Source organism: Xenopus laevis, chromosome 6S (genome assembly GCF_017654675.1).
Source record: "Xenopus laevis strain J_2021 chromosome 6S, Xenopus_laevis_v10.1, whole genome shotgun sequence".
NCBI classification, from domain to species: domain Eukaryota; kingdom Metazoa; phylum Chordata; class Amphibia; order Anura; family Pipidae; genus Xenopus; species Xenopus laevis.
The window spans coordinates 64,801,588-64,826,679 of NC_054382.1; the positions used below are offsets into that span (position 1 = coordinate 64,801,588).

The 25,092-nt window shown below is 36.9% G+C and overlaps 1 protein-coding gene across 1 annotated transcript in view; it reads right to left on the reverse strand.

Annotated features, from left to right (window-relative positions):
• The window catches only part of LOC108720044 (unconventional myosin-X), a 137,125-nt gene extending 120,424 nt beyond the window's left edge, over positions 1-16,701 (reverse strand). The window contains exon 1 of the mRNA XM_018269415.2: positions 16,300-16,701. Within this exon, the coding sequence (XP_018124904.1) occupies positions 16,300-16,320 (21 nt within the window). The 5' untranslated portion in view covers positions 16,321-16,701. The remainder of the gene's footprint in view (positions 1-16,299) is intronic.
• Between the last annotated feature and the right edge of the window lie 8,391 nt (positions 16,702-25,092).

Here is a 25,092-nt window from a genome sequence, read left to right on the forward strand (position 1 = left end):
AACATGGAAATGTTGTACAGAGTCTGGCACACTTTAGTGCATTATAATGACCATTTGTATTTCAAAAGCATTATATGCAGTAAATGGCATTTCTAGTCAAATTAAGAAATTCACATGACTCTTTAGTGCACCATTCTATTTCTTCATGAGAGGCTGGGTACTGGAGTTGGCTATATTATTGATCCTAACAATCAACATTCAAAATCAACCTTGTCACAATATAAAATATGGCAGCTCTCACGCAAATTAATAAATAGAATTATGCAAGCAAATATGCATCTCTGTGTAGAATAATCTTGCATTTTGATGAACAACTATAGAAACAACAAAAATACCCTATTAAGAAGTATAGTATATGTCTGTGCAACTTGTTGTGGACTAGGGTGTTCCCTATCTGAAAACTACACTCCTTGACAACAATCCAGTGGGAAAAAGCACTAATCATTTCCCAGTATAGCTGCTACAATTCCAAATTGGAGAGTTGCTGAACAAAAAATTCAAAAACAAATCAAAAACTATATATAATAAAAAATAAAGATCAATTGCAAATTGCCTAAGAATAGCATTTTTTAAGGTGAACAGCCCCTTTAAAGCCAGTGGTTGTTTTTTGGTTCATGCCCCACTTGCAGATTTAACCTTTGTTCAGGGTCCCCAAGGGCTTAGCTCATAACAAGGTTACCTATAAAAAACATTGGTGTATCAATCAGTCAGCCAGAGTTCCAAGAATATTTAGGACAACAAATGTTTTCTCCCAAATCACACCCAAATTGACTCTCTAGATGAGTTTCAGGTGTATCTATTAGAACCTAGATGAGATCTAAGGGCACGTACTCACACAGGTGCATGTAAGTGCTGAACAAAGGTGGTAGGCAACATGCTGTGTTCCACCTGTGTTTGGAACTTACATGTGTCCGCATACCTCCCAACTATCCTGTTTTCTGACAGCTCAGCCCGCAGTCCCAGGTTTCTTCCTGAAATGTCTTGAGTTTCTCTTGAGTGATCTCCTGCACTGACGCCAGAAAAACATACAAAGTTTCTGAAACTTAATTAAAATAAGAGTCTTTTTGGCAAAGAACACTGAGCTGCCCTTCGATACATTTGTAAAGTTTTAAGATAAGCAAAGATACAATTGTAACAATTTAAGATACGCAAGCCTCTTGAGAGTCTAGCAGCTTAAAGGACAATTTTATATTTACATAGTTACATAGTTAAATTGGGTTGAAAAAAGACAAAGTCCATCAAGTTCAACCCCTCCAAATGAAAACCCAGCATCCATACATACACCCCTCCCTACTTTTAATTAAATTCTATATACCCATACCTATACTAACTATAGAGCTTAGTATCACAATAGCCTTTGATATTGTCTGTCCAAAAAATCATCCAAGCCATTCTTAAAGGCATTAACTGAATCAGCCATCACAACATCAGTGCATTCCACAACCTCACTGTCCTGACTGTGAAGAAAGTTGCTTCAAATGAAAGTTCTTTTCTTCTAGTCTAAAGGGGTGGCCTCTGGTACGGTGATCCACTTTATGGGTAAAAAGGTCCCCTGCCATTTGTCTATAATGTCCTCTAATGTACTTGTAAAGTGTAATCATGTCCCCTCGCAAGCGCCTTTTTTCAAGAGAAAACAACCCCAACCTTGACAGTCTACCCTCATAATTTAAGTCTTCCGTCCCTCTAACCAATTTAGTTGTACGTCTCTGCACTCTCTCCAGCTCATTTATATCCCTCTTAAGGACTGGAGTCCAAAACTGAACTGTATTCATTAGCAAATGTGTTCAAACCTGCCAAATTTTGTAAAATGGACATGGTAATTAGGGGGTGTGATGATAAAATGGGCATGGTCAAAAAACGTCACCACACATCACATGACAGATACATTTGCCCCACTTTACATTTTTCAAATGTTGGGAGGTATGGGTCTGTGTGATCCATCCTGTACTCCCCTACGGTGGAACACATTAAAACTTAGAGATACTGACACCAAAGATTATGCCTTTTTTACATCTATCATAAAATTGACTTTGCATGCTACTTTTAATTTTGCCATAAAGTATTTGCCCAATGCTTTTAAATTACCTATCTGACTCCCTGTTTAGTCTATGAGGAGCCTGCCATATTTGTGTAGCAGGAGCCCGTTAGCATTAGAAACTTTAACTGACAGGCTGAGGTGGGACAGTCAGGTTGGAAAAACAGTCAAGTTTAGGAACTTCAATTAACAATTATTTACAAAAACAAACCTCTAAGCATGACCTATAGGTAACTTTTAATGTACACTTATATTTTAAAAAGTCGTTTTTTAGTGTCTCATCGACACAATCCCTAATAGTGCCTTTGAGCTGGGGCCTGCCCTATGGTTTGTAAACCACTGATTAGCATTGCAGGAACACAAATCTCAAGGGAATGCTGACCTCCCAGGGGCCCTTATCCTCACTAGCACTCTTCTGATAACCCTAACAGCCACAATCATGTTCACCAGGTTACTTTCCCAGAAAGACAAACCCATGTAATTCATAGCAGTGCTCTCGGAGGTTTCGGGAGTTGTAGCACATAACAGGATGACTCTCTGACTTTTACAAGCCTACTGTGTACTGAGACCTTTCTCTATTTAGCATAATTCACTATTCTGCCAGAAAAGAATGTACTTAATGAACTATTTTTGTATATTTAAACAAAAATAGGAAATACCAAAATCTCATCCAAATCTGCTAGAAACCATCTATGACTCCTTTTTTGTTTATGAAAACATAACAGCCCCTAACAAAAAGTATAAATAACCTATTGTCCACTCAGCTCAAATTATGAAAAAAACTTGAAACACCCTTGCCAAAACTTCACAGAATAGTTCCTGCCTAAGCATAATGAACTGATTCTTATGCTAGACTTGCAGTGCTCAGAAACACTGCCCTTTCAATGAGTTATTTCTGTTCTGGATTAGTTACATGTTAGGCTCCTGTAAGAACTATCCCAACTGGGAGAAGTACTAGATAAAAACAACATTTACATGAGCCAGTGACAGTGGGGACTCTCCCTGTTCATACCTGTTAAACACGGAGATACTGATCTTAGTTTCAGGTTGTGATGACGAATCATAGAAAATCACATTTTTGCTGACTCCCGACCATTTCAGCTCTAGATCTGACACAATTACATCATTTAAATCTACTAAGTGAGTTTCAAGAGTACAAATGAATTGTGATTTACCAGTATGATTCACCCAATGTAAATGCTGCACACCTTCCCCAAACAGCAATTCAGGGAAGAATAAGTTTGTAGATCTTTCTACTGGACTCCCTCACTGACAGTTCTTTAAATCTCAAATGCCTCTTGATAAGCGAGGGGAAAAAAAGCCAAATAAAGCCAAATAAAAAGTCTCTTGGAACTCCTCCTAGAAAGCAATATCTTATGAACCTAGCTCTTTTTATGTAACTTGTCACTTATCTAAAATACCCTGTGGCTGATTTACTAATATGAGTGCTAAACTGCGTAAGTGCTCATAGCAACCGGTTAGTAATTAAGTTTTGTCCACTACAAGTTAGAAAATGCAAAGATCTGATTGGTTGTTATAGGCAATGACGCTGGTGCAGTAGCCAAATTTTCTGAAACAAATATTAAAATTAATATATAATAAACTATATAAAAAAATATAAACATATATATAAACAGGTGGCATATTTAATATGAATACTATTGGTGACATTATCATTTATGCTGTTTCTTAATAAGGCATTAACAACACATGGATTTGGTTATATATATTTATAAATGTTTGCATGGCCAAAACTATAAGTAGGCTGAAGAGGCACATGTCTATGGAACTGGTAGTGAGAAGGCACAATAAAAGGGTTAAGTGACAGAGGGAAGGAGCAAGTGGAGAGCAGTAGGGGGGCAGCAAGTGGGCAGTGGGGAGTTTGTGCAGACTGAGAAATAGAGGCAATTCTGCCATAGGAATGGAGTGGGGTGTAGGGCCCTATGCCATATAGTATTGCTTTGGCATGAAAATTAAAACTCCTTAGTAACTGGTACTTACAAGAGAAGAGTTATTTATATGTTTTTTTTATGAATAATAGTTCATCAAAATGGCCAATATTTTTCATTGATCATTTATAACAGTATATCGAACACTAGAAACTATACATATAATAGACAAAGCAGGACCTTTGTATTGCATTTCTATATACCAGAAATAATATAAAAGTCAGGTTGAAGGCACTAGCACACATATAATGCATGATATTAATTAATAGCTTCCACTGTAGCCAATCCTTAATCCATTTGCCTATGTGATGGATAAAAAAAATACACAGAACGTGGCATTTCCCAGCGGTATTCTTCTAAATGGTCCTGGCGAGATGAAAAATACACCACAAATGGCTAATGGGTATTAAATCAGGGATTAGGAAGGAGTCAGCGGGGATTAGGAGTTAATGGGGATGGTAACTTAAAGTCCTGACTTGTTTAATGTTGCTGCTTGAATACAAGAGGTTCTGTATAAAAAGGATTCTTCATACAAATGGGAGAATTTAATAAAGATATGAGCAAAGCAATAAACCAATGGCAGGGGCTAAGGACAGAGCTGCATTGTGCCCACAGGTGCTGTGCTTTGCACCTCAATCATTTTTTTATCCAATGCAATTAGCAGAACGCAGCCAGATCATGGATGCAAGTGTCTTTTAAAAGAGTAGTAAGTGTAGCTTATTTGCTTCTCTTAGTGCAATTCTATATAGGGTGTCAGTAAATGACCCCTTAAGTCTAAGGTTCCAAACATTTTCTTTAGAACACTTTTAAAAATCCATTGGCTGGATCTTGAATTCAGCATTGGTTGTATAACCAATAACAGCTGGACAGTATAGTGGGATAGTATAGTATAGTACAGCTGGATAGTATCGTTGGAATTGCACAGTTGTAGAACTATTTTATAATGAACTCCAAGTAACAAACGTCTGTGTACTTTTCAGAGTGTTCTGTTTTTAGACCCCCCTAACAGTGCAGGCTGTCATAACTTGGCTGTTGAAGTGCTAACTCTTCAGCTATTAGCTCACTTTCAGTCTCAATGAATAGGATAATGATGGGGGTCCTCAGAGTTTTGTCCTTTAAAGTGGACCTGTCACCCAGACACAAAAATCTGTATAATAAAAGTCCTTTTCAAATTAAACATGAAATCCAATTTCTATTTTTTATTAAAGCATTCATGGCCGTTGTAAGCTCATTTAAAAATCTCAGCTGTCAATCAAATATTGTCTGCCCCTCCTCTATGCCATGGGCATAGAGGCGGGGCAGGCAATTACTTTCACTTTCCATTCAGCACTTCCTAGATGTCACTGTTCTCCCCACATTCCCCTCTTCTCTTTAACATTAAAATGTGTAGCCAGTGCATAGAAATGGACATCGGGTCCCATTCTGGTGCACAAACAAGATTCTGAGATGATGCAAGGCTTGTCTTAATAACAGTGGCCACAAAATGGCTGCTGCCTGCTTGCTATCATTTTGAATTCCCAGACTAAAGGAAACAAGATTAAAATAATTTATATAGTGTAATTAAAGTTCATTTTGCTTGACTGATGTGATAAAATAGGATTTTGAATATTTTTTTTGGGTGACGGGTCCCCTTTAAGGATCTGTACTGATCAGTAATCAGTTCTACAGCACTGAGATTTTATAGTTGTTTTAATGTAATCATATATCTTGTGCTTTCGCTTCTAAAAGGGTACAAACCTTCCCCTCAAATGAAATTAGTTCATGAAATTAGAACCTAACATAGATGAATGTGAAATGTTGTATGAAATGCCCAGGAATGGATATGCTGGCTGGGATATATGATATTTCAATATGTCTTTGGAAATATGAGCATTGGCAAGCTGAGCATTTTATGTTAAAAATGAAATGTAAACCTCTAAGCAAGCCAAGAATTCCCCATCCATAACTGTTTTGCAATGGGAAAATGCACAGGTTGTATAGAGCCTTTATTCAACAATGGAGCCACTTTGTGAACTGTTAATTTATTTGCACAATTCTAAAGGTTTACACATGTATATATCAAATTTCTGACTATATAAAGCACATTTCATGTTTACATATTTATTGTGTATTTTTAAGTGCCATTTTGTGATATGCACTAGCTGGAGCCACGTCGCCTCGTCTTACTGTAAATTCGTATACTGCTGAGATGACAATAAAGTTTACTTTGACTTTGAATATCAGGCAGTGACGAATAACATGTAGAATGTAACATGTTAAAATTTGCTGTGTTCAAAGTTTAATTCACTATGCTATACCCTATATTTCAGAAATAGGGTAAGCAAGCAAATGCATATCAAGAATTCCTACCATAAGGCTAATGGCAAACAGGTCACTCGCTTGCATTTTACAGGTTCTGTCAGTTATTGCACACACAGCTAATTTTGCAATGAAAATGCACTTTGTGCATTTATCCGGAAACCCCTCATCCATAAATTACGGAAAGGCCTTCTCCCATAGACTCCATTTTATCCAAATATTTTAAAGTGATTTCCTTTTTCTCTGTAATAATAAAACAGTACCTTGTACTTGCTACAATCTAAGTTATAATTAATCCTTATTGGAAGCAAAACCAGCCTATTGGGTTTATTTAATGTTGATGATTTTCCAGTGGACATAAGACATGGAGATCCAAATTATAGAAAGATCCCTTATCCAGAATGCCCCAGGCCCTAAGCATTCTGGATGACATATCCCATATCTGTAACAGGGAAAACACACGTTAATATCATCAAAACAATTTTAAAAAATCCCTTCTACAAGTATCTTTTACAGTTTAGTAGCCACTGCATTTTCTACTTTAGCTCTTGATTGACAGAAAAATAATCAAACTGAAACCCAAGTCTTGTTGGGACCCAATAAGTTAAAGGGGATCTATGGTCAAAATCTATAATCTTTCTTAGGCTTTGGGGAATTATATTTTTATATATATTTTTTTTTGTTACCCATTTAATAGCCGTTACCTTGCCGCTCAATGTATTCCCCCACACATCTGCTCAGTTCACATGTGCAGAAAACCTTTGCGGACAGCGGTCGTCTCTTCTGCCTGACCTGCCCGCCGACCGATAAAAAAACAGTAGGCGGTTATTTTTACAGATGCCATGTCACTGTGTGCGCTTCCTAGCATTCCAGCCAGCGCAAGGAGATCACGCTGAATAATTCTGATTCCATTCCATTTTTTAGAAAAATGTGTAGTATAACAAAATGTTATATACTAGCTACACTGTTACCGAATCAGACTTCTCCAGCACAATCTCCTTGTACTCGCTGGAATGCACATTGACCTGGCATCTGTAAAAATGTTTATTACATTTCCTCATCTAAGTAGTTATGCAGGTTTCACTTTGATAAAAAGGTTGAACTTGGTGAATATGTCTCTTTTTTTCAACCTTATCTACTATGTATAAGTAAAACAAAAAAACTCTGAGTGAATAAGAACCTGCATATTGTTTAATTCATCTCATTCAAAAAGTACAAGTTTAAACCCAGGGCTGAAAAGAATGCTGACCTTTAACTGGTGAACATTAAAGGAATTATTTAGTATAGAAATAAAAACTGGGTAAATAGGTAGGCTGTGCAAAATAAATAATGTTTTTACTATAGTTAGACACAAAGGTAATAAAGTGAGTGACTGGATTTCTAACATTATAGCTAGAACACTCTTGGTTTCCACTGATACAGACTATATACAGTAGATTACATTTGTGGCTAACTAATTATATTGGAAACATTCACCCAGTTTTTATTTTTCACTGAACTGTTCCTTTAAGATGCATAAGATCAACAAAGCTTCAAGCAATAAAGCAATAAAGCAAGAGTGCGTGCCTCTAGCATTTCCCGGTGTGTTTGCTAAAGTGAGATGAGTAGTACAGGTAGTAGTTAGCTGATTTGCATTCGTAATATGTGATGTCAGAATTTTTAAATAAAAGCAAGAACCAACAGGCTGAGTTTCACTACAAGCTGGCGGCATGCTCCATTGCTCAACATCACGCCAATGAGTTAATCATTACTAATTCGTTCTAAGTCAACTTGTTTGGAAAAAACAGCAAGGTGATTCTGTGACTAAACAGTTTCTTTTGAACAAATGTGCTTTCTGACCTACATACAAAGTGTCTGACTATTGAATAAAAGAGTTCATAGACTATTTTGGCTTGATATGCATTAAAATAACAGCATGCACTGCTCTCACCTGCACAACAGAATACTAAGCAAACATCAGTCAGGTTATGCATTTCCATAAAAGGGATAGCTAAAAAGATAAGCATTCTATATGAATTTAACAGAAAGCAGGGTTCATTTAGCCTAAGGATTTAGCAGGAATGCAAAACTTAATGGCAGCCTCATAAACACTATATATGGGAGATTATATATATATATATATTTTTTTTTCCATAACTTGAATCACCATACCTTAAATCTACTAAAACATTACAACCTTGTACACGTATGGGACCTGTTATTCCAGGGGTTTTCCGATAAGGGGTCCTTCTGTAATTTTATGCCTTAAAGTGGACCTGTCACCCAGACACAAAAATCTGTATAATAAAAGTCCTTTTCAAATTAAACATGAAATCCAATTTCTATATTTTATTTAAGCATTCATAGCTGTTGTAAGCTGATTTAAAAATCTCAGCTGTCAATCAAATATTGTCTGCCCCTCCTCTATGCCCGTGGCATAGAGGCGGGGCAGACAATTACTTTCACTTTCAATTCAGCACTTCTTAGATGTCACTGCTCCCCACACATTCCCCCGTTCTCTTTACCATATAACTGTGTGGCCAGGGCATGGGGATGGACATTGGGTCCCCCATTCTGGTGCAAAAACAAAATTCTGAGATGATGCAAGGCTTGTCTTAATAACAGTGTCCACAAAATGGCTGCTGCCTGCTTGCTGTAATTTTGAAATCCCAGACTGAAGGAAACAATATTCAAATAATTTATATAGTGTAATTAAAGTTCATTATCCTTGACTAATCTGATAAAATAGGATTTTGAATAATTTTTTTGGGTGACGGGTCCCCTTTAAATCTGCTAAAAGTCATTTAAACATAAAATTAATCCAATAGGATTGTTTTCCACCAATAAGGATTAATTATATCTTAATTGGGATCAAGTACAAGATATTATTTTGTTATTACAGATGAAAATGGAATATGTTTTAACATGTTTAATTATTTAATTAAAATTGGGTCTATGAGCTTTTCGGATAATGGGATTCCAGATAACGGATCCCATACATGTATTAAAATCAGAGCATTGCTTTGGAACCAACATGGTTTTATACATTTACAATGTAGTACAAGGCACTGGTTTGCTATATATATATATATATATATATATATATATATATATATATATATATATTTATTTATTTATATATATATATATACACAGGTATGGGACCTGTTATCCAGAATGCTCGGGATCTGGGGTTTTCCAGATAACGGATCTTTCTGTAATTTGGGTCTTCATGCCTTAAATCTACTAGAAATTCATTTAAACATTAAATAAACCCAGTAGGCTGGTTTTGCTTCCAATAAGGATTAATTATATCTTAGTTTGGATCAAGTACAAGCTACTGTTTTATTATTACACTTATTATTATTACAAATAATTTGGATTATTTGGATAAAATCTACGGGAGACAGCCATTCCGTAATTCGGAGCTTTCTGGATATCGGGTTTCCGGATAAAGGATCCTATACCTATATATATATATATATGCAGGTATGAGATCCGTTATCTGGAAATCCGTTATCCAGAAAGCTCCGAAAGACCGTCTCCTATATACTCCATTATAATGGAGATGGCATTCCCGTAATTTGGAGCTTTCTGGATAATGGGTTTCCAGATAACTGATCCCATACCTGTATAGACATTAAAGTTTCGATGGACATGTGTATTTTATCAACCTTTGTGTGAAGTAATAAACATTTACTAACTAAGGTCGGATCCTTATGCCTACCTGACAGGATTTTTAAACCTGCCTTATAAATATCTGCCTGATGTTTAGCCAAATTCAGTCCAGTATGCTGTTGGAAGCTGCTGATTTGGTCTGGAGGAGATGATTCAGCAAATTGTTTGTCCTATATTTGTATATGTATTTATGTTATGTTCATTTATGTTCTTTCTCTACAGTAAAATCTGTTTTTTTGTACATCTCTTTTTAATACCTATGGGAGCTGCAGTCACACACAGGCAGAGATAAATACTGACCTCAGCTTCAGCTCTGCTGTGTGTGACTGCACACAGGCTGATCAGATTCAAATCAATGGAGCAGGGGCAAGGAGCAGATCTGCTTTTCCCAGCCTGCAAAGATATGCCGGCTGACAACAGCCAGAGCCAACAGCCTGTGCCCATAGCCATAAAATCCGCAGGCAGAGAGAAGGGCTATATATATTTTTGCGCCCTTGCCTTTAATTCTTCCTGAGCAAAGGTAATTAACATATCAATCTTGAGAGAGAAACATTTACCAAATATATTTCTATACACATTAACTTTAATCAACCTTCAGTACATGAGTGTCCTTCTACTTAGCTGCATGGCTGATCAACCTTAATTTCACCAAACTGATTAGCCAGACCTTACAAAAAAAAGGTGGTCATACACAGAAATACGCCTAGGGCCCAACGATCAAATTCTAATGCAGGCAATATGCAGTCAGATCGAGGGACTGCATCAACGAAGAGATGGGTCCTCAATCCAACTACATTTTTAGCCCTCCCCGATCGACTTCTGGCCAAATTCCGGCCAGATGTTGAACGGGGAAGCCCGTCGGAGGGCCCCACACATGGGCCAATAAGCTGCGGACATGGTCTGTCGGCAGCTTTTATCGGCCCGTGCATAGCCAGCAATTGATATATTTCAGCAGGTTTATCAGGCACATCTACAATGCAGGGACCACCCTTCTTACAAACAAAAGAAAGATAGTCCCATACGTGTTTGGCCAACTAAGATCTGGCCGATTGTCTTTACCTCTAATAATAAACTAAAAAAATTGCCAAACCTTCTGCATTATTAGCAGTTTTTAGCACTGCATAGTAGTGTACAGCATGTATAACTTTGTATAAAGAAAATGATGACTAGTAAATGTCTACATCCTGGGCCTTTGCATTTCCATTTTCAAAGAAAGAAACACTTGGAAATAAAAGTGCAAAATAACAAAGATTGCTAAACTAGCCAGTTTTTGTCCTTTGATCTGAAAACAAATCTGCTTACATTTACATTACTCTTCACAGTTTTTGTGACCATCTAGGAAAAAAAAACACCCTTAGAAGTTATATATAAATGTGCAGTCATTCGCACACTGTGCCAAAATATGTAAACCCAAATCAAAGTAATAAAATAAAGACACCACATCAGAGTGGCAAAGTTTTGCAAAGTAGAGGTTGGCACCAACATAAGTGCACTGTAGCAAATGTTTTTCCAATTGCAATTCTATAGTGCCAGTGCCAATGTCATTGTTATAGTGAAAGGTGTTACTGAGGGCACACCAGACCCTGGTCTTAACAAGCATTATGGCAACTCCCATTCTACTCCAATAAACAGAATATTTTGAACTTGGCTTTTCTTAGTGATGGAAGGGCTGGGGCAAAAAAATATATAATTATTTTAAATCCATTATTTTACAGCCACCACCTTAAAGGAAAACTATACCCCCCAAACAACGTAGGTCTATATAAAAAGATATTGCATAAAACAGCTCATATGTAAAACCCTGCTTCATGTAAACAAACCATTTTCATAATTATATACTTTTCTATTAGTATGTGCCATTGTGTAATCATAAATAAAAAATTGCCATTTTAAAAAATAAGGCCCGCCCCCTGGGATTGTATGATTCACTGTGCACACAAACAAATCAAACAAACTACAATTGTTAGGTCACGTGAGCCAATTAACAGACAGAGTTTTGACTTTTGCTTCAACACTTCTTCCTGTTACAGTTAGAGTTGTAGTATTTCTGGTCAGGTTATCTCTGAGGCAGCACACAGACTATCACGAAATGGGGGTTCAAGGCAAGATGTAAAAGAGATGTAAAAGGACAATGTTAACTTAAATATATATCTCAGTTTGGTAAGTTTTTTAATATGCCACTTAATATGATATAAACTATCTGTTGCTCTTTTTGGGGTATAGTTTTCCTTTAAAGGGATCCTGTCATCGGAAAATATGTTTTTTTTTCAAAATGCATAAGTTAATAGTGCTACTCCAGCAGACTTTTGCACTGAAATCCATTTATCAAAAGAGCAAACAGATTTTTTTATATTCAATTTTGAAATCTGACATGGGGCTAGACATTTTGTTAATTTCCCAGCTGCCCCTGGTCATGTGATTTGTGCCTGTACTTTAGGAGAGAAATGCTTTCTGGCAGGCTGCTGTTTTTCCTTATCAATGTAACTGAAGGAGTCTCAGTGGGACATGGGTTTTTACTATTGAGTGTTGTTCTTAGATCTACCAGGCAACTGTTATCTCGTGTTAGGGAGCTGTTATCTGGTTACCTTCCCATTGTTCTTTTGTTTGGCTGCTGGGGGGGGGGGGGGGAAGGGAGGGGGTGATATCATTCCAACTTGCAGTACAGCAGTAAAGAGTGATTGAAGTTTATCAGAGCACAAGTCACATGACTTGGGACAGCTGGGAAATTGACAATATGTCAACATCTGTTTGCTCTTTAGAGAAATGGATTTCAGTGCAAAATTCTGCTGGAGCAGCACTATTAACTGATTCATTTTGGAAAAAAAAAATTTTTCCCATGACAGTATCCCTTTAACTTATTTTATATGCTATTCCATACATGCAAAAAATTAGCTATATCTGTTGGGTATTCAACCCTTGTTTTGCATGCCTCAGGCACCCGGGAGAGTTTAATTCAGCTTCACCGACAACATATTCATCCATGTACTATTTTGTTGTAAAATAAAAGTAGAATAAGCTAATCCTAAAAACGGGGATATTCTCCCCCAGGTAAACAGTAGAAGGGCTGATGTTATAAAAATGACTTTGAAGGTCACATACAGTTCCTAGGCCTCAACTTGACAGCTCTGTTCTAGTATAACAAAATAACTTACAAATATAACACCAATGGAAATAACATAAAAGCATCCCTTTTACACCAATGTAAAGAAATATAAAGAGTTTTCAGCCCCCAGAGTAAATATGTTTGACATATTCACTAGCTTTTATATATAAGAAGGACAACCTGAAACTGCACTTGAGGGGACTCTTTTAAACTGTAGGGTGTTACATAATTTAAAGAATGCAATGTAAAGAAATATAAAGAGTTTTCAGCCCCCAGAGTAAATATGTTTGACATATTCACTAGCTTTTATATATAAGAAGGACAACCTGAAACTGCACTTGAGGGGACTCTTTTAAACTGTAGGGTGTTACATAAACATTATGCTGAACATAGATTTAAAAAAAAAATGAAGCAACAGCAAAGTATTCTAGAATCAAATATCTCCAGATTTATATTAAAGAAAAAAAGAAAGATTTATCTAAAAGAAAGATTTTCATTCAAGTACCAATGACTTTAATAGTCAAGGCATGTGGGGGGATCTGCTGCTCCCCCAAATGCATGAAAAATAATCATACCTCATGCCTGTGTGCATAAATGTGTTCTGCCATGATGGGTTGCTCCACCGGTCACTTTGAAATGGTAATTCCCTCAAAGGGACTTCCCAACGCAAGCAATCAGACTGTTTTCATTTTACATATACTGTCAATTTGTTTGCTTTGCTATAAAACAGTGATGGTGAGGTGGACGCCATCAAGATTTTGTTGAACTACAACCAACACCACTCTCGATAGCATTCAATGTGAATACATAGAGTTGTAGTACAAAATAGTGAGGGCTTCAACTTGCCTATAACTTATTATAACAGATGTCTTTAATTCTCTTATTTTTATTAGTCAACACCCTGCTACATAGATATAATTTGCAAGAGGGTCTTTAGAAGATGTGCAGAATAAGAAAAAGGCCTACGATCCCAAATGTGATGCTCCAGTTGCCTCTGGTCACAAGTACAGTTGCTTTGCTTGCTGTGTGAAAAACACTTTCATACAGTATGTACCAGACCGGGCCAGTCGTATTTGCTCCAAAATTCTGTGGAATATCTAACAGTTTGCACCCTCTCTAAGTCATGGGAATGTAATTATCTCTGTACAGCATGAAAAGCATGAAATCATCTGACCATAGCAATTACTAGCCCCATGGAACTGAAATTTACTACTGCTCTAGACCAGAGCTCTCAGTTCTATGGCATTCTGTAGAGATTCTGAAAGAACTGTTCTAAGTAAATGAGGTAACTTTCATCTGATCCTTTTCTCACTATAAGTTCTGACCTGGACTCACGCTGAGTGTTCTATCTGGATGCAGAGTGTAAGGTACAGCAACAAAAGGGGGAAAATCATCTTCTCTTCCAGCCATTCAGTTTTTTTTTTTTTGCTAAACATGGATCATCTTACTGCATGGTCTGAAACAGATCCCATACGCAGCTTTCAGCCACCAAGGTACCCCTCACAGGAAAACCAAATGTTGTTCAAAGGAAATACCAGACCTCTCTGTGTGAGATTAGGCATAGTGCCATGTCCTTGTTTTAGACACAGCAAACGTGTGTGTTATTGTGTACATAATGCATTTGCATATTTGTGTATGTACACAACAGCAATCAATTATTGCTAGTCCAAATGGAGGAAGCACTGTCACGCAAAACCAGAAATTATTACTTGAACCACAATAAACAAGTAATAAGTAGCATGACTAAAGCAGGAACAAGTGGTGGTATGTAATCAGAAAGACTTGAAAATGACCATGCAAAACAAATACTGTACTGTATGTCCAACCTGTGGCCCCTCTAGCTGTTGTCAAACTACAATTCCCAGATTGCCTAAAAGCTGTGTGGTGGAATGACTAGTTCATCAACAGTTGAAGGGCCGCCAGTCAAAAATGCTTTATGTACATAAGTATTTGCATTAGCAAATTTTATTACATCCTCCCTAGAGCAAAAGTGGTGTCATTTCTTTGTTGCATGAGGGGAAAAAACAGGAAAAGCAACAGGAATTAACTTTGCAGGATACTCCCAAGAAAAGTGCACAAAATGTTTGTAGTGACAGTTTCCTCATGCCCAGTCGGTCTTGTAACCAGTCTTGTGGGGGGGCTTTTTTTATAACCTATTGCTCAGCTCTAATCCTTGTCCTTACTGCACTGAATTTACAAGGGGCCCTGATTTGTGTTTTTGTAGCCTTAGACAGTCTCATTCTAGCATAGATTAGTGTTAACATTTGAGACCACAGTCATGGTTATCCTGCCTGCCTTTGCTTTGTGATGTCCCTTGATAGAAAAAATACAGGTGGTTTAACTTTGGGACAACTTCACCTCTCTTTCTTTTCCATTTCCAATCTATTTTCATGAACTGGAGCAAGTGGTAGTTGTATCTCATATATCTCATATTGGTGCTGGTCACATTGATATATTTATTCTTCTACTACCATTTGTATTTTTAATTGGGGATTTTTATTATATGCGTATTTATTGCACTGCACTTTATACGGATGAATTTGGGGATGAACTTGTATAATAAGCAATAATTAAATTGTACTTCTTAAGTTTATAATTAATTTTGGGTTATTCACTTATTACCACTGCACTTTATTATTAGAGAATCATCGTCGGTTTCCTATTAAGGAAATCATACAAGTTACACCACACTGTATAAAAGGAAAACTATTATTCTTTAGTTAATTATATACACCACGGTTTAGGCCGCAATATAAAACACTAATCCCCAATTTGTATGTATCATAGTGGTGGGTAGAGGAGAAGGTAACGTGTGACTATAGATTTAAGATTTAAGTTTCTGTGGGGTGCTTTCATTTCCCCTTTGGAGAAATCACTAGTTAATAAATTCATTACTCCTGACTCAAGTCAGATCTCAACAGAAACTAAGAGATACGATTATAAATAGGGAATTGGGAGTACTGATTTGCTCTGCTATCACCATTGAATGCATCACTTGCCATCCCCCTGACAGGAGTGTGTGAGCTTGAGCCCAAACAGGATACCAGGCTCAAATGCTCACCTACCATGTGACCACAGCAAGCAGCTCCATTCATACTGACTGACTGCCCTCAGCTTTTATGTAAGGCTGCAATGGGACCATCCCAAGGTACGTAGAAAGCAAAGGCACATGGGAAATGCAAATCCGTGATAAAAAGCTCTCAACACGTCCCATTCCCAGCAAGGTATCCAACACAATAAACACTGTAATAACTCACCTCACTGTAGAAATGATCCATTGTACTAAGTGGAATTCAGGCTAGAGTGTTCTAATCCAACTATATGTTAAACCTATGGGTGGCTCCTTATCACGGTGGGGTTAATCCATCTCAGCATACAATCAACTACTGGACACCTCAGCCAAGCCTTTGTTTCACCGGCTCACATCTGTAGTTAGTCCTTAGCGAGCAGCTGCACATGGAACCAGGTAGATCGGAGCTAAAAATCCAAAGGAGTTGTTTGTGTGCGTGTGTGTGACAGGAGAGGTCTGTGCCAGGCTGGGGCTAGTGGTTAGAGTGAAAGTGCAAGTGCCCTTCTCACATTAGTAGCCACCGCTCCGTGCCAGACAGTTGTGACTTCGGAGTACAACACTTTCTGACTGCTGCTAACAACAGTGCAACTCTTTCCAGCTCTAAATCCCTCCCCCATCTGCTCCTTACTGGACTGCTTAGTGCTCTCTTCTACCTTGTGCATACAGTGCATGCTGCGAGGGGATTAACCCTTTACTAGAATTCTTCAACCATGATTTGATGCCCTTTAAGATTGACATTTCTAGTTACTGACAATTATTTGTAATTAGACGTGGGAGCTTAAATCACTTTTAGAGGTTAGTATGTACACCTATATCGTGCCTTCTGCTTATAAAACGTTATCTAATTTCCACATTTCTGCTTTCATGAGCTCATTTGGAGAGGCACACCAACTACTAAATTATACTGCTTGCACTACAACTGTACTAAAAGTACAATATATATATATATATATATATATATATATATATATATATATATATATATATATATATATATATAAATCATACACAAAAGCCATGAATATCTTGTAAATTATATCCTTATAAACGATGAGTTCTGATGTCATCAGTTATAAACGGTGAGTAGTGATGTCATTTCTGTCACATGACTCACTGAAACGTGTGTATTATAATAAACAAAGTACCCCCAGTTGCAAAATATGAGGATATTAGAAGTTACCTCGGAGCTCCATGACCTGTATAAAAACATGAATATCTTGTAAAAAACAAGAATATCTTGTAAATTATATCCTTATAAACGGTGAGTAGTTATTTCATTTCTGTCACATGACTCACTGAAATGTGTGTATTATAATAAACAAAGTACCTCCAGTTGCAAAATATGAGGATATTAGAAGTTACCTCGGAGTTCCATGACCTGTCCATGACCTGTCGGCCTCGTGTTTTTATATGGGGGTACTTTATTCAATATATATATATATATACAGGTATATATATATATATATATATATATATATATATATATATATATATATATATATATATATATATATATATATATAGTGTGTGTGCATATACAATATATAGAGATGCCTATGACTAAATATATATTTTTATTTGATTTCCTTGAGCTGAGCAGAATAAAACAGAGTTCACCTTATTGCAACTGAGGAAGTTGGCAGATCCCAATAATTTAAATACAACTTGATTGATGAATAAGTTTGTTAATGCATCTAAGATAAAGGTGATTATCTGCAGGGTTGCCAACCGCGTTCCATTTTTATTTTTCATACTATTCTTTCTTGGAGGGTAGAACTGTCCAACTGAAGGTCATTGACCTGAATGTGGCTCTCCAGGGTTTATTGTTATGGGCTTGGCTGCCAGCCTCTTTATTAGGCAGTAGTGGGCCAAGATGATGGGGTACCCTAGGCAATCTGGCCAACAACCTCGCCCTCACCAAACACATATGCGCAGTGAGGACTGCAATGGGGGGATGAAGTGAGCAGGCGGTGGAGGGATGCTCATCAGACAGATCCAGCACAGGGCAAGGGCACAAGGTCCAAGACTAGGGGGAGGTAGAAATAAGTGCCTCTTCTGCCTCCCCCCTAGTTTGAACTTTTTTCTCAGGCTCCATAGACTTTTTTTGTGTAACATTATTGTTTAATACAATGCAGCACAAACATCTGGCAAGTCAAATAATTGACCGAGTAATTTAAAAAAAAACCCAGGTTTGTGACAGGATCTCTGCAAAGACGTTGAAACTTTCTGGTATAAAGAATCCATATGATTTTAGGCATAGTAGTTTTCATATAGTCCACATAAACAATATTCAAAGTTGTAATAAATTAAGTAACACTTTTTCTTAAAAAAAAAGAAAAAAAGAAGAGCCTCAATAAGTTTCCTGAGCAGAAAACATGGATAATATATGGTAAAGTTGCCCTGCTTCAGGGGTCCAAATGCTCTAATACAGGTAAGGGACCTGTTATCCAGAATGCTTGGGACCTGGAGTTTTCCGGAAAATGGATCTTTCCATAATTTGGATATTTATACCTTAAGTCTATTAGAAAATCATGTAAACATTACATTTACCCAATAGGCTGATTTAGCTTCCAATAAGGATTAATTATATCTTAGTTGGAATCAAGTACAAGATACTGTTTTTTTTATTACATTACAAAGAAAAAGGAAATAATTATAAAAAAAATTGGATTATTTGGACAAAATGGTGTCTATGTGAGAGAGCCTTTCTGCAATTCAGAGCTTTCTGGATAATGGGTTTCCGGATAACTGACCCCATGCCTGTATAGATATATCCTGCAACAACCTTTGTCTTTTTATCTAGAGGAAGGGTAAAAACGCCACAATTTGTCAAAACTGGGGAAAACCTTTTTGAGTCCTAAAGGCTATGGCTCTCCCACAGTTGTGCTTTAAGGGAGAACTTTATGACTTAGAACTTATTTTCTTTGACAGCACCATGGTTGTTAAAACAACAATGGTGTGATAGTCCTTGGTCGCAGTCAGAAAATTGTCCTGGATTAAGGTGATATCTTAGGTCAGAACTCCACAGGACGATGTTATCCGATTCGTTTCGCTGAGAAGAAACACAGGAGACCAGTCGGAAGGCGCCAAATATAATGTAAGTTATAGAAACATCGCAGCTACAAACTACATGCATACTACATGACTGTCAGATATGAATGCCACATGCTGCGTCTTCATCCGACAGTAGGATACATGTAGTTTGTAGCTGCAATGTTTCTATAACTTACATTATATTCTCGCTTTCAGACTGGTCGACTGCGTTTCCTCTCAGAGTGACAAAACGGATAACATTGCCCCGTGAAGTTCTGCCCTTAATCTCATCAGAATAACTATTGAGAAAGTAAAAAAGAAAAAATATTGGAATGACTCATTAAACAAAGAAAAAAAGGAGACAAAAAGGGGGAAAAAACTTTTCCCTTTGAGAAAAATTGAAATAATCTTGATAAATAATAAAATTGGCCAAAAAAAGATCATTGCTCATTAAAGACTCATAAAAAAAGGATAACATCAATTTTTAAAATATTAAAAATTTGTGGACTAGACACGCTGCATTGCTTTGTGCCAGAAGCTTCTGCCAGAATTGATTCATTGCAGCTCTCTTTGCTGGACCCCACACATTGCAGCAGCTCTTTGCTGGGTGAGAGTGACAAGCTGCAAATCTCTTTGGCTGAACCAACCCTTTGCAGCAAATATTTTCTGTTGAGACCAATTCACTGAAGCTCTTTTTGTATATAACATTTTAATTTATAATATTATAATACAATCTTGGAAATTTGAAATTAAAATTTTAACATCAAAAATCTTTAAAAAGTACTTTAGAACTGTTGACAAGTATTAAGTGATCACTGTTTTCTTTCATAGCGCATCATGTATCTGTGATGCCAATAAGCCACTGGCACTCCATCTTGTACTTGAATTGCCAGCAGTGTTAGACTGGTTGTGGTGCCAATGCCTACAATATAATATACTTGGGTATATTCTTCTTGTTGAGACCTCTTTTCTTGTCGTATAATATTTGTACAGGGAAACCCATTATCCAAAAAGTTCTGAATTACGGAATGCCCATCTCCCATAGACTTCATTTTATCTAAATAATCCAAATTTTTAAAAATGATTTCATTTTTCTCTGTAATAATAAAACAATACCTTGTAATTGATCCAAAAAGATATTATTAATCCTTATTGGAAGCAAAACCAGCCCATTGGGTTTATTTAATGTTTACAATATTTTCTAGTAGACGAAAATCTAGTATGAAGATCCAAATTACGGAAAGATCGGTTATCCAGAAATCCTCAGGTCTCGAGCATTCTGGATAACAGGTTCCACACCTGTACTGCAATATCTCGCTGTGTAACTCATTCCTTTGTATGCATTTAACCTAACAGCACTGTAATGTAATGTTTTTGGTAGTGCCTGCATTTTCCTGCTTATCTGTTCCTACAGCAAAGGGCAAAGTAAAGCTTGTAGCACAGTATCAATCTTGTGTTACAGTGGTCACTTCTGGAAGGCTAGGTGGGTCCATGTCTTGTGCACAGCCCAAGGCTAAAGGTCCACTTTATCTGTCTCTTGGGACACCATAGGAATTGTGTCCTGTATGGCCACCTTGAAACCAGAATTGCATGCAAGTCTGTAGTTTACATATCTTACAATGAGGGCTTGAGAATTGTTGACATATATTTTCAAATATATTTAAGGTATAACATTTCTCTGATTACAGAAATGTAAGCTGTGCATAAAGGCTCCCACTGTGTATTATGCTGTTAGCAGGTGCACACTATTGTATGTGATGCATGCCACTATAGATTCCTGTAAAAGGTCAGTGCTGTGCATCCAAGAGACCTGCTTATCTTAAATTGTTACAACTGTTTCTTTGCTTACCTTAAATTGTTACAAAAGTATCTAAGTGCACCTGTCATGTATTCTGGGCTCTCTGCCAAAATCCTATTATGAAACGTTGTATCTTTTTCTGGCTGTTCAGTGCAGGAGATCAAAGAGAAAGTAAGGACATTTCAGTAACAATCCAGGACTGCGGGCTGAGCTATCAAAATTGGGTCTGTCCAGAATATCGCAATGTAGATAGCTCACCAAGTTGATGATGTGGTCCAGGTGCACCAGCCCCAGTTTCGTACCTCTAGGGCCCATGATTAAGTACCTCAGAGGTATGGAACGCATAGGGCCCTAGGAGATATATGTTCATTTTTAACTTTGATTAATATAAACCCATTTTTTAACAGATTTTTTTGGCCCTGTGGATTCCTCTGAGTGCCGGATAGCCCTGTTCTTTCCTGTTAACTAATGTAGCCTGTAGCCGCTCAGGTGCAGTATAGCCACCCATGCTCGCTGGCTGGAGCCCTCTTGTTGCCCTTGTGCAGCACATGTGCTTATGCAAAATATCTCTGGCCTGCAATTTAGCTTTTCCATGGCTCCAGCAGACCCCGCGTAGTAGACCCCTGGTAGTTATGCCACTGATTGCACAGAAACAGTTATAATCAGCTTGAGTATGATCCACAGCACAGGTTATTTTCTAAGGATTAACTAAGGATTAATAGTTTTGTTAGTTCTATGGCACATATGATGCATTCAGGGCAGTGGTGCTGTGGTGCTCTCAGGAAGAACCATGCAGGCTGAAATGCTGCTTCTATTCTAAAAACAAAGAGACATTTTCTGTTGTGGCAAACCCTTGCTGTGACAGTTGGGCACTGTATAGGAATGATGACTTGGCATTCATGGGTCTAATCAATGACATTTTGACAATGGGGGAAACCCTGAGCACTGCAACTATCAAAGTTGTCAAATGTATCACAGCAAATCATGGAGTGGGGTTCATTATAGAAAATGTACTTAGCTTTTAATCAATTATTCTAGGAATCATGAAACCAGTAAGATTCTGCAACAACAAGTATAGCAAGTTTTTGTATTACCGATATGTATATAATCAATGTGTTTTTGTATTGTGTTAACTACACGAGTGTCTGGCTCCTAATTGTTTTAGTGCATTGTTACTCTATGCTAAACTCGTTCAGGAAACCACACATATGGTAGTCTTTTGAAGGTCATGACTAAATGTAATCTTTAGTAGACATCAGTTTTCAAAATGCCTGGAAAACACCCACTGTTGCTTCCCATTGTGTTTAAAAGAAATCAAACAACTTGTTGGACCATTGGTCCTTATTTTCTGAGTTGCCTAATTATTAATGCGGACATTAACTCAAACATAAAATATTGACTAAATAAGATATTGTAATTTGTTTGCAATATAAATTTGTAAATGTAATTGCAATTGAAATATGTATTTGATTTCCTCTGTTCCCTTTCTCTCCTGCTGGTTCAGGCCAGTGTTCCCTCTAATTCTTTCTTGACTATGTGCACAAAATAATTATTTTGTGTGCACATTTTAAACTTGTGAGTGCATTTTTAAAAACTGTGTGCACAGGTCAGAATTTGTATTTTCAAAAAACATTCTTAATGCGCATCACAATTTGTTGTGTGTGGTGGCCTCAAAATTTGTGTGCATGTGCACCTTATTCGAAACATTGGTTCACACTATTAAAATAATCCAGCAGAATCCACCAATCCTTTAGCCAAGATTCAATTTCCCACAATTCCTTGCATGTTTACTTTGTTACAGATCTTTTAATTAGCTGGCTTCACTGCTACACAGTGAATGTATATGGGAAAGTTGCTTAGAATTAATTTTCTTTTCATTGTGCAAAATTTTATTTTTGGATTTACAACTTCTCCAAAGGTGCATAAAATAATTTCGCCAGTTTAAAATCCAGTTGTGCGTTGATTTTAAGCATACATAAAGTCAAATTTTAGAATTAGCGGTTGTGAAAATTCTGTTTTCCAACATAATATCTATATGCTATTTGTAACACCTTTTTCTAATACAGGATTTTCTACCTTTAATTTTACCCATTGACTTGCATAGATTACTCCATGTCTTAAGGTGGTTTAAAATAATGGGGTCAATTACGACATTTTAACAGCATAAATAAAAAAAATACTATTTTAATACATATATCCACATAATTATATATACATAATTATTTTTATCAGTTATTGTCACTCCACAGGAAGAGCAACTCTGTCACATGAAAGCAGGGACAAATATTAGAAGTTTTCAGTTTTGTGGGATCAATCCATCTCAAAAAACACAAACAACATTAAACTAGATTTACCTTCCATGTTCTAGAAAAAACAGTAAGGCTAGATTTACCTTCTATGTTCCAGGTAATCAACTTTGAAAAAGGAACTGAAATTTTCTGAAAGCTTCTTGTAATTATCATCTTAGTTAGCCAATATCACCTTACACCACTATCAATATCACCTTACACCACTATTGTTGTGCTTTATATAAAAAGTTTTACCCTATAACATTTTCAGCTGGCTAATGTGTACAAAAAAACTTTACCTGAAACCTTCCATGTTTCTGAAGGTTACTTTTGGTTAGCTGCTGCCTATCCCCTAATCAGGGTTGATGAAGTGACTTAGGCCCTTTAAAGTGGACCTGTCACCCAGACACAAAAATCTGTATAATAAAAGTATTTTTCAAATTAAACATGAAATCCAATTTCTATTTTTTATTAAAGCATTCCTAGCTGTTGTAAACTCATTTAAAAATCTCAGCTGTCAATCAAATATTGTCTGCCCCTCCTCTATGCCCGTGGCATAGAGGCGGGGCAGACAATTACTTTCACTTTCCATTCAGCACTTCTTAGATGTCACTGCTCTCCATATATTCCCCCCGGTTTTTTTTACCATTTAATTGTGTAGCCAGGGCATGGGGATGGACATCGGGTCCCCCATTCTGGTGCACAAACAAGATTCTGAGATGATGCAAGGCCTGTCTTAATAACAGTGTCCACAAAATGGCTGCTGCCTGTTTGCTATAATTTTGAAATCCCAGACTGAAGGAAGCAAGATTCAAATAATTGATATAGTGTAATTAAAGTTCATTTTGCTTGACTAATGTGATAAAATAGGATTTTGAATAATTTTTTTGGGTGACGGGTCCCCTTTAAATCCTATCTGAAAGAAACAATTCAAATGGTATTTATTTATTTATTATTTAGACGTGGGGGGGGGGAAGACTTCCACTTAATTATTAGTAACCTTGGGACTGGCAGTCAGGGCCCAACACACTAAAATTTATGTATGCAAAAGAGTTGCTTCTCTTTTCAAAGCATTCTTGGCATACAAGATGATGGGGCCTTCAGCAAAGACTATAGTTCCTAAGGTCATCTGGAAACACAAATAAGATCTGACAAGTACAATGAATATATTGGGGGGTGGGGTGTGATAGAAGTTGTAAACAGAAAAAAAGTGCACAAAGCAACCACTATCAATTTGCATGTATTGAATATAGGTTTACGTTGCCGTAGCTCTTTGTCTACCAACAGAAACAGAACTTCATATGAAAAAATTGTTGCCAATCTCATTGTGGGACAAAGTAATTATAAAAAAAATTCTCAAAACATATAAAGTATAACTCAGAGTACGATATCTTTCTCAGTGTCAGACTTGAAAACCCAACCCAATGGAATATCCACATGGAATATCTGTAATGGCTTCCTTGGAATTCGTTTTCTGGCATACCCCTGCTGCCCTCCCTTAAAGGCTATTATTAGCTGTGCCAATATAGTTGCAAGTATGACATAGTTACATAATAAGTGAGGTTGAAAAAAAGACCCTTGTCCATCAAATTCAACCTTTTTTGTCTATATATATATAACATGCCTAACTGCTAGTTGACACCACCATTATTTCTCCCAAGTCATGTGCAGTTTTTTATTGAGCTTATTAAAGGTATTACAAATATTTTGAAAGTGCTGTCTAATGTTATTGATGGTGATGGCCCAATGATTTAAAGGACACTGTGGCATAAACAGTACTCTTGCAGAAACTGCCAGCGGTAGAGATTATCTAAATTGCTGTACAGTAGAGTATCCATTCATTTCGTTGCCATTTATAACT